The sequence below is a fragment of the Nicotiana tabacum genome, chromosome 19 (genome assembly GCF_000715075.1).
Source record: "Nicotiana tabacum cultivar K326 chromosome 19, ASM71507v2, whole genome shotgun sequence".
Classification (NCBI taxonomy): domain Eukaryota; kingdom Viridiplantae; phylum Streptophyta; class Magnoliopsida; order Solanales; family Solanaceae; genus Nicotiana; species Nicotiana tabacum.
The window spans coordinates 101,316,031-101,327,207 of record NC_134098.1 but is presented as its reverse complement, the minus strand read 5'-3'; the positions used below and the strand labels follow the sequence as shown (position 1 = coordinate 101,327,207).

The 11,177-nt window shown below is 36.2% G+C and overlaps 1 protein-coding gene across 3 annotated transcripts; it reads right to left on the bottom strand.

Moving 5' to 3' along the window:
- Window positions 1-1,089: 1,089 nt before the first annotated feature.
- LOC107811891 (uncharacterized) lies at window positions 1,090-10,989 on the bottom strand. 3 transcript variants are annotated; one of them, XR_012702882.1, is made up of 15 exons: window positions 10,870-10,989; window positions 10,427-10,753; window positions 9,197-9,288; window positions 9,069-9,088; window positions 7,432-7,708; window positions 7,252-7,347; window positions 7,058-7,173; window positions 6,888-6,968; window positions 5,375-5,498; window positions 4,557-4,606; window positions 3,782-3,872; window positions 2,576-2,611; window positions 2,355-2,452; window positions 1,363-1,562; window positions 1,090-1,288 (listed from the first exon to the last, which is right to left on the bottom strand). XR_012702882.1 is itself a non-coding variant. In XM_075238284.1 (14 exons), the coding sequence occupies exons 2-14, from the start codon at window positions 10,732-10,734 to the stop codon at window positions 1,446-1,448; spliced, it is 1,506 nt and encodes a 501-aa protein (XP_075094385.1). In that variant the 5' UTR covers window positions 10,735-10,753; window positions 10,870-10,989; the 3' UTR covers window positions 1,090-1,445. The 3 variants fall into 3 exon arrangements, 2 of the variants coding, with proteins under 2 accessions (XP_075094385.1, XP_075094386.1); XM_075238284.1 differs by having other exon boundaries at window positions 1,090-1,562; XM_075238285.1 differs by having other exon boundaries at window positions 1,090-1,562; window positions 10,427-10,789; window positions 10,870-10,956.
- Between the last annotated feature and the right edge of the window lie 188 nt (window positions 10,990-11,177).

Genomic DNA, 11,177 nt, shown 5'->3' with positions numbered 1-11,177 from the left:
CTTCATGTCCCAAGGATGCCATAAATATGTGATCTCACAGACCCTAATCATATTTACCAGTTGTCTCATCTCAAGTTTCTTTCTTCCTTTGTTGAAGGTTTCTTGTGTTCAAAGAATCATATGTACCAGTTGTCTCCTCAAGTTTTATTTAACCTAATGAACTTCCCATGATTAAAAAAAGCTTTCGATCGTTTGATAAGATATTTTCTCTCATTTTGATTTAACATCTAGAAAAGAGAAACTAATCCTCTTAATGTTTATCTGACTGAATTTTGTATAAGTGTGGTCACACCATTAGATTCTTGTATAAATGATAAGGCAACGGGTTTGCTTTAGCACCTTCACAAGCAAGAATGTTTTGATTAACTAAAAAGAAAGGAAAAAGACTATTATTAAGTACTTGAAGAAGAAAGGCTTTTGATAATAACTTCTAATGAACTCAAATTAGAGATTATGACTACTTACGCGATACGATTGGAGTATCAAAGTCGAGGGTTATTTTTATGTTGATCTTGCCTCTCAAAAAATCAAAACCCTTCTATGCTACAATTTTTGGGTTTGATTTCATTTTTATTTAACTCTGTTCTCCAAATTTTCAAGTTATTGAGCTGCTTTGGGTACTTTTGGTAAAGATTCTTACATAATCTTCGGGCACCTTACAAGCTTCGACGTAAACAATTTCACCTGAACGAAATTTGGTGGTTTGCTATCTTCACAAATGAATTGTTGTTTTACTTTGAAACATTTTCATTTTGATTGAATGTTCAATGGCCCCAAAGAAGGATTTGAAGATTAGTAGTTTCCACTGCTCTGCAATTATTGTTAGAGGAGATTAGTAGTTTCAATATCCTTGTCAAGTGAAATCAATTTCAGAGAAAGTGTTTTACATTAAAGCAAGTAAGAATTAGTATTGACTTGTCACCTTTACTTCACAAGACACTTTTATTTTAAATTAACGCGGCTAATTTTAGTTGGGGTATATCGTAGTTTCCACTGCTCTGAAATTATTTTATTCCCAAGACAAGCTGAGTATAGAGGAGGTTACACAGCATTCTTTTCATCTATGTATTAATTTTTAGGCTATTAATATATGGATAAGGATCTGCCGATCTCTCTGCCCTTGAGAGGATTTTATTTATAAATTAAAAAAAGTGTTATTTAGGGATTGCTAAGAACGTCATCCACTATTACAGTGTATTCAACAGTCCGTTCCTATACAAACATCTAGACACAAAGGGAAACCAGAAAACTTGTGTATCACACGTCCTGATCATCTATACATGCTTCCCTGGAAAATATCCAAATTTTGAATAATATTCTATTTAAGTTCTTAAGTATGTACAGATGCAGTCAGAAACTGACCTGCCCAAAAAACAAATATCATCTGCTGGCTTGTCATAAACTTTTGTTTTAGCTTACTTCAGATTGCGCAAATATTCAGGAGTTTAGTTTGCACCAAACTCTTGGTTCCACCGTTCAAGTTCCTCCCACTTGCTCTTTTGCAGACTAGGCCTAATCACTGTCATGGCCTTTTGGAAATCTCCATATCTTAAACCCCTTACCTGCAAAATCTGGATGAGTCAATATCCACAATTTTTCTGGTGATAGGTGAAGTAGAATATCCACGATTTATTCACCGTCTACATGGTACGAAAATAGACTTGCTTCCAAGTGCTGGTCAATCGTATACTTAGTGACCACCATTATTTCAATCCTCGGAAATAGAAACAGACAACGACAACAAAAACAAAAAAAAAACAGTATAATCCCACAAGTGTGGTGGAAATAGAACCAGACAAATTATGGAATTATAAAAGAAATTATAGAGATGTAAAACTGCTATTTCCAAACTGTCTTAAATACTCCTAGTCACAAAGCTTTTAAGTATGTCCTGCAATCCAATTTCAGATAGTGCATCCAAAGGTGTATAACTAACTCAAACTGACATCTAAAACAAATGACGTCAACCTTTCAGGTTCCGAGGAAACAACTAGGAGTATGAATACTCCCGTGGTACTATATCTGACAAGGTTGATTAAGCAGAGTTAAATTTCAAACAAATTTAATTCTTGACAATCTTATAAGCTGTACAAACTTCAGTAAAGGACTGTCAAACATTTTGAGATAGTCCAAATGAGAAGCATATCCACAAAATGGAGACAGGGATGGAGTACTTGAAAGAGCATGGGAAGAGTAGTCTTCGGACTTCAACTTCATAGAAAAACACAAGGTATCTTTGGAGTAGTATTTCAGCTATTTTCAGCAATATGCTTTTAGTGCATGTAGAAACATTAACTACAACAGGCAAACAAATTCAAGAGGTAGCACTGTAAACTCCAGAGAAAAATTACCACCTGATCTACATTGACTCTGAGAATGTTAGCACCAAGCTCTCTGATCGGCATCATTGCAGCCTCCTCGCACAAGGCTTGAAGATCACTTCCAGAATACCCTGTGAAAAAGTAGTTTTCAGATTGAGTTTCCCATGAGAAACAAGAGATGTTGATAAAGATTCTTAAGAAACAGATGTTCAGTTAAAAATTTGCTAATGGAAAGAACTCATAGCACTTTTTACCTTCTGTGTCTCTCACTAGTGGTTCTAGATCTCCACCTATCATCCAATAAACAAAACTGAGTTAGCTAACATTGCATTAGCATGCAATTATTCTAAGTAAGAACTAGGCTTTATATTTCACAAAATAAAAAAGAAAGTCTCTCCAAATACAATAAGAAGTCCTTTCAAACGATTTTATTTGATCCTCTGTCATCCTCAAAAGATTGTATAAGAACAAATAGTTCGAGTATACAACAAATGAGCAGGATTATCAGTAAGCTTAAAAACCTTTATCGACTGAAGCTACATAAGAGAGATAAGTCCAGAATGCACATTGGACTTTTATTGATATCATAATATAAAATCAAACACAGAGAAGACAAAGTTGTATTACGAACTCGAAGAACAAAAAGTGAAGCATGTTTGGTTTTCAAGCAACAATTGCAGAGATGCTTGATATGCTTCAGATAAAGAGGAATATTGAGAAATGGTCTTGGACTTCCCACTAAAATGGATGTGAACCGAAGAGAGACCTCTCCCACTCCCATGCATAGAAAAACCAAAAAAGTAGGGAGGGCCAGGGGAGGCGTGGTTGCCCTTAAGCCAGCAGTGACTACGCAAGATTTTTGTAAAAGCACGGACAACTTAAACGAGTGATAAAATATGGGACACAAACACCATTACTTTAAAGAACTCTAGACTGCAATTATCTTGCTTTCCTGCGCATAACTAAATTAGACATGTCCAATCATAATAGACTTTCAATGACCTTCTATAAAAGGATGCAAATCATCATTGCTTTCCTTCCATACCAAGTTTGAATCAGACAAATTTTCCAAGATCTTTGGAGGTTTCCTTTTTTTTTTTGGTTTAAATGCTTTTAAGATGTTTACTTAAGTTCTTTTCTTTCTAAGAAGTGGAATAGAAAAACCCAGTTGAAGTGTAATGATCATACTTCTGCGACTGTAATGCACTGACAGTTGGTTAAGAATTCGCAACATCATGATTGTATTTAGATTTCATCCACATTTCACATCTCAAATTGTAAATCGATCAACTTCATTAAAACCTTTTTTTTTTTTTTTTTTTTTTTTTTTGGGGGGGGGTGGGGGGGGTGCAGACTATTAAATTCCTCATTTTAAGTGGGAACTGTAAGTTATGGTCTACAAACAGACAGTGAGCCAACAACAAGAATAACATCGTTCTAGTTGTCAAATGCAATCTCACCAGGCAAGGAAAATGCTTTTCCCTTTAGTCTGTGTTTCAGAAGTTGTCTTCTAACATTAGCATCAGGTAAAGGAATATATATTCTTTTGACCTGTTCCATAGAGTAACAAGCATATTAGAAAGAAAACAACCTTACAACTATTTATAATAATTTTTTGATAACGAGCTATCTATAGAAAAGTTAAGAACAGTTCACATAGAAATTAGAACTATACTCTTCAGTAACTTACTTATTAAGCTTCTATGATCACAGACAAGGAACGAAAACCACCCTTCAAATAATAATAAGGGACAAGTTCAGAAGCAATTTGCAACTTGATATTTTGTTCTCTACTTTCTTATTATAAGCTGCTGGTCAGATTCAGATCATTTCACTTATCTTCTAGAGTCAAAGAGTATTTTAGTAATGTGGCACTCGTATTCCCTCAGTCCACACTTGAATTTCCATGTAAGATGCAGCAAGGATATCAAAATTACGAACTGAAAACGTTAATTGCTGGTGTTAATTGGGTTTTTTCTAATGACTTGCGAATAAAGTAGATGGGCTTATGTAACTTTTTACACTAGACTTATGTAGATTTGTCAAGGAAAAACTCAAACATATTGCTGTGATGTATAGTTGTATACCCTTTATCTTCATGTCCATTAATTTGTCCTAATATCTACCCAACCTATCAGGCCAAAAAATAAAACACACATCTATAAGCAAGCCAATGATGAAATTGCAACTATGTTCTCAAGACAAACTGCATTCTGATCAAGTGCCAGCACTTACCAATCTCCTTAGAACAGCATCATCCAACTCCTGTGGCTTATTCGTGGCACCTGCATCAGCATAGGCAGATTGCTCAGACACAATAGATAGAGAATACAACGACCAGAAAAAGCAACTTCTGTAGACTGATAACATATTCTCAAAGATCTCAGAACAACATCAGAATGATTATTGATCAGTGAGTCACTGAAAAATCAGATGGCCCATGATTATTGATCAGTGAGTCACTGAAATTTCAGAGGGCCCATCTAGAGTCACCACATCAGGGTCAGTTTGACATTGGCAGACAAAAGTTCCAGACTACAAAGGTTTGGAAAAATGGCTTTTCCTTGGTACATGTTGAACACTAATACTTCACATCTTTGTAGTGTTAGGCATATGCACGGTGTCTCAAACATTCTAAGCTTATTAGATTCTTTATCCTTTCTGATAGTTTGGCTATGTAAATTATGTTCTTAAGCATATTAGGTCACTACCTTCTTTTCTTTTCTTTTTTAAATCTTTCTCTTATAGTGTATTTTATCATTTTATTTTCAGAAAAGGGGCATACTTACCCCTCTACTATTGGACATTGTTTAAAATTACCCTTTAGATTTACCCCTCAGCCGTTAAGAAATCCGACCCATGAATTAAATGGACACGTGGAAGGCCATAAACACACTTCATTTAACTAAACCCAACCCTAAAAAAACCTGTTACCCTAGGATCCAGGATACTACACCCAGAAAACAATAAGCCCTGAGCATCAATTAGCAGGACCAGCTACTGAGAGAGACACCATAACTAAAAGAGAAGTACAGAAACAGCATGAAGCTTACCAATTACAATTACCAGGTCATCAGAATTTGATGTCACCCCATCAAACTGAACTAGAAACTCTGATTTCAGCCTTCTGCTTGCTTCATTCTCATTGGTAGTTCTAGTTGACATAATACTATCTATCTGTTAACCAAAAAATAGCTTGAAGGTAAGATTTGCTACCAATAAGCAACAAATGTACGTTTAGATGTATTTAACAACGAAAGACACAAGTGGCAGACATGTAGTTTATTAGCAGCAAAGTCTAAATAAATATAATCCCCCCATGTCATATTTATGTGGAGAGCTTGACTTGGAACAGAGTTTAAGAAAGAAAGAAAAATTTTAAAATTTGTGGTCTTAAGACCACAAAATCGTGTCACTAAGGGTAATATAGGAAGTTTAAAGTTAAATTGTTTCTAAATATAGAAAGGTGTCATTTTTTTTTTTGAAACAGACTAAAAAGGAAAGAGTGTCGCATAAAATGAAACATCAGGAGTACTAACTATTTTTTCTTTTGGATATGTGAAAAGAAAGATACATGCGGTGTTTTACCGAAGTATCTACAAGAACCAAACTTAAGAGACTTCATATAGAAGAATCAAAACAAAGTCATATAACACAAATATCTAGGACGCAAACTAAAATGCCAATCAGTTAGAGCAAACAAACAATTTATACATAGCTAATAATTTGCGTTACTTTTCAAAATTGCATAGCAAATATTGCAAATCCTACAGAGGTCCATCCATGACTTGACCAAGAAAGCTTCACTTTCACCTAACTGACAGATGTGCCAAGAGAGTAAAGGCAGTGTTTTAAATCATCATCAAACATGATGTTGCTTGCCCGTAAACTATTTAGCTAATCTCAAAGGCCTTGAAGTGGGTTAAGAAAAAAAGAAGAAGGTGCATTTGTCCAACTCGTGAAGGAATCAAGCAAAAGCATGATGTGGAACGGCAAGCGAACCAGCTCTTCTTAAGTTCTTTTTTCTAATTCTAATATATGTTTGCACGTCAGAGCAATGGCAAGAGTTGCCGCCATGTGACCAAGAGGTCAAGGTTTCAAACAGTAGAACGAGCCCCTTGCAGAAATGCAAGGTAAGACTTCCTCAATGTGCTCTGGCCCTTCTATGGACACCGCACATAGAAAGGAGCTTGATACCAAGCTGCCTTTTTGGCTTGTAAAACGGAGTTCGAAATAGTCCGGGTTTCACCTCTTATCGGGACGAAGCAATTTTCACTGATACAACTTTCTACTTTTTTCTGTTTAATTTGTCCCCCGCCCACCACCCACCAAAGAAAGTCTGCCTTTGATGGAAGAGGAATATAAGTTTTTTTTAAATGCGGAAGAGGGATATAAGTTTCTAATTTCTTTATTTGTTTAATAGGTAAAAATGAAGAAAACAATTGATAAAGACTCTCTTTATAGGTATTTTTCAAATTCATTAAATGAAGACCAAGCAGGAAAAACATGGAATAAGTATAATAGCTGAGGCATCAATCAATATAATAATTGCTGATAATGTCTTACCTCATCCATGAAAATTACAGATGGCTTCCTGGAAATGGCAACCATGAAAAGTGTCTTGACAAGCTTTTCACCCTCTCCAACCTGTCATAATAATATAAGAACGTGAAGCTCAGAATATCAAATGATGCAAAACAAACTCAATCAAAGGCACAAACAAAAGAGACACACACCCACTTTGATGTTAGCGAAGAAGCAGACACATTGAAAAATGTTGCCTCCGACTCTGAAGCTACTGCTTTGGCAAGCATGGTTTTTCCAGTACCCGGTGGTCCAAAAAGAAGTAGACCTGTAATACCATAACATCAACCTTTTCAGAAACAAGTTCCTAGTGTTTTATAGTGGTAATCACATATAGATGCAATACCTCTAGCAGGCCTTCTTAAGCCAGTGAAGAGGTCCTTTCTTTTGGTTGGTAGAATTACCATCTCTAAGAGAGCTTGCTTTGCCTTTTCAAGTCCCGCTGCAGGAAAACCCAATTCAAGAATAAACGATTTTACAAATCATTGCATAGGGGTAGGAGGCACAGGAAAGGATGGCTTCTCACCAATATCTTCCCATTTAACAGAGGGGCTTCTATCCACAATTACAGAATTTATCATGTCAACCAACTTTGGATCATACCCATTAGCAGATTCCTGTGAAGGTTTGTGGCTTGATATGCTATTACTAGGAACCCTCGCAACAGAGCTGTCTTTTCCGGAACTAGGAACCCTCATAACAGAGCTGTCTCTCCCAGAACTAGGCGCAGATCGAGATTCTCCTTTTCGAGCAGATGAACTTGATTGTGAAACAGCCAGCCTTTGGGTTTGAGGTGCTGAAATCTGGGGAGAACATGCCCAGATCAATTATGATCACATGATACCCACTTTGCAACTAACATATCAGAAATTCACAACATGTCCAATTCTGGATTCGTTCAGAAGTATACAACTGTGGGAGTAGGGGTACCATGAATTATGAACCAGACCCAGCATGGTGACAAATGGCAAGCTCAGCTCGTGAAACTTTCAATGATGACAAAATAATTTTGTATCAAAAACATTTGACGCCCATGTTCAGAGTTTACCGATTGAATTGTACTTTCCATTTAAAACAGTTCAAAGGCTCGTGGCGCTTACGCCCTGAAGCTCAAAAAAGCTCAAGGAGGGCGCTTTGCCTTGCTTAAGCTATGGTTCAGTGATGGTAAGGCACTAAGGCGTATGCTTTATAGGCCATGCTTTCTATGTTGAATCGAGCGGTACTAAACAATAAAATATAATCAGCAAAGAGATATAATAATTGTTAAGGAAAACCTTATGAATGAATTAGTTATTCTTTTCTTACATTACGACTATGTTGCGCGGACTCTCCAATAAAGGTGCCGCCCCCGTGTCGGATCCTCCAAAAATGCACTACTTTTGGAGGATTTAACACATACCCGGCGATTTTTTTGGAGAATCCGAACAACATAGCATTACGAATATAAATTTATTTTTTTTCAATACGCCATTTTTTACTAAAGCCCACACTTTAACTGCGCTTAAAGCCCTAATAGACCTAGAGCGCTTTTTAAAGCTTTTCTTATCCTTGGGTCGTTTAGTCTTCTCCGTTCAATAATAGTTGATTCCTTCATAAGCAAAGTGTCGAGCTACACGCAAGCCTTCTAAATCAAGCTTGTCCAAGCTCTAGCTATTCAAATAGCGTTAAATCAAGCCGAACTTGTTGAAGGTTGAGATTGGCTTGTTTAGAACCCCTATGTGAGAGTGTTTTAGTTCCTCTCAAGTGCCAAATTGTAATTATAATACCTAAAAAGATGAAGGCCTACAGGACAGTGACAACAAGCGAAAGGACAAACGAAGAAGCAGGATTATCCATGAACAACTAATTACATTACTTACTTTTGTTAAGAAAATAATTACTAGGACATCATAAATAAGAAATGGACAAAACAAAATGTAGAAATGCTGCAGCCTGCAAGCAGATGCATCAAAGAGAAGAACCAATTTGAGCAACAGCATTACTCCACATTAGCACCAAAAGCTCGTAGTAAAGTTCTAAAATTGAAAAAGGAGGCATCATCACGACGAGATAGGAAGGAGACTTGCAATTCCATTGGATGGAAAAGATGTAGTATTTGTTAGCTTAAAATGAACATCTGAAATTGTCTACTCAACATAACAAACTTCATACAGCAGTCCATACCTTGACTGCAGATGTGCCACCTGAAATGGGAGTGGGCAAAGGGAAGCAAGAAATAGTACTTAGTTATTCTCCCTGCTGGTTAAGATAAGATTAGAAACTCAATGCAAGAAGGAATAGAATTTTCGAACCTGCTCGTCGACTTAGAGTCTGAAGTCTCTCTGAAACTTGAGACTTCCACTTTGTTAGCTTTTGACGATATGATTTCACTTTCTCTTGTTCACTGTTTAAAAACCACAAGAGGGCGGCCCAATTACACCATAATCCATCAGATGACCAAGAAAATCAGATATGCCAGAAAGGGATGATTTATTCTTTAATCGTAAAATTTTCTTTACAATTTACTAAGTATATTGAAACAAACCAGCCCATTTTTCATCCTATGTACCTACTGCTGCCGACATGTCACACTAAACATCTAACTTTGCATCAGAAATCAATTAAATAACTCTTACTACAGTAAGAAAAGAGACAGAAAAGTGTTAAAACACAAGAATCCAGTCAACACAGACAGAATTGCAAGATTTGGTGTTCAATGAATTAGCATTCTGTACATGTGAATAACGCTGAATTGCACAAAATTAGAAGTAATTATATATAAAGGAGAATCAGAAATTACAACTAACTACATAAAACTCACTTTAAGAAGTAGTAAAGAGCAGTGTTAGTTTGAGATAAAGACAAGAAGCCAACACATACAAGAAACAACACACTTGTCATGGATCTCCAGGTTATCCTCGATACTAAAGCATAGCTATGGTTGAAAATGTAGTTGCAAAATGCATGTGTGTCTCTATTTTGCCTCACTGGAGCCTAATAGCTGAAAAGGAACATGACAATCACACATCACAAGTTACATTTTAGACAACTAAAAAACAGTTCTACAGGAAAAAAGAATGCACTTCATTCCTTCTTCAGAAGTCCTAGCTCAACCAAATTATCAATCAATCAAGCACCTCAATCTCAAACTAGTCGGATTTGATTATATAATCTTCTATAGCATTACGCTCAACCACTGAGCATTAGATTAATTTTATCTTCCATAACACCATCACATAAGCAAATTAACACAGAAATAAGCTGTACTCATTCAATTTAAACATGTTTAAGCAAACAATGACCTAAGGTTTAATCATATCCTCTGCTCTCAACTTGAACCATACATGTATTGAACAATTTCCTTTTCTTTTTCTTTTTTTTAACAAAAATCACATTTTTCTAGAAAGTTCGAACTCAGCGTCACATTAAAATAGTGGCTGCAGTAGCATTAAGCCTCTAATAAATCTAATCAAACAATAGCATACATAAATACACCAAAATATTCAAACTTGATTGAAATTGAAAAAGAAAAAATTGAATACCTAGAAGTAACATACGAAGGAACCGGAGTAGAAATTCCTTCGGCGAGTATTTTCTGAGCATTTTGGTAATGTGAAATTGCATCATCAGCCAATCCCCATTCTTCAGCCCTAACGGCTTTGTCGATCTCTTCTTTGGCCAAATCAAAGTAGCCTTTCAGCTTATACGCCGCCCGTTCGTTGCCGGTGGCAACGCCGTCCATCATCCGATCGCCGGAGTTTAGGTTACGATCGTTCTGAGGCGAAGACGATGATGGAGTGTCCGAAAAGATCGAGCTTAGGGTTTCAGCCAGGTCTTTGAGAAAACTCATACTATCTGAGAAATTTGTACTAATGGAGAATTGGAAATTTTAGCATGTTAAGGCCCTGTTTGGTATGATGTAAAAAGATACTATTCAAGAAAATATTTATTATGAATATTAAGGGATGATTCATGGAAAACGTACCATTTTCAGATTGACTTTTAAGATGATTCTGTTTGTAGCTTGAAAATCAAGTTCCCACTTGACTCTTCTTCGCATTCTATTTCTTCTGATGTGAAGAGGAGAAGCTCAACTCTCTATTTTTTTAAATTTTAATTTCTCAAGATATAAAGTTTTAGGAAGGCATAGTTAGACCGGTCATGATGCATGGAGTTGAATGTTGACCTGTTAAGAAGAAAGTAGCAGAAATGAGAATGGCGAATTGGATGTACGGACACTAGGATGGATAAGATTAGGAATGAAGATATTCGGAAGAAGGTGGGTGTGGCTCC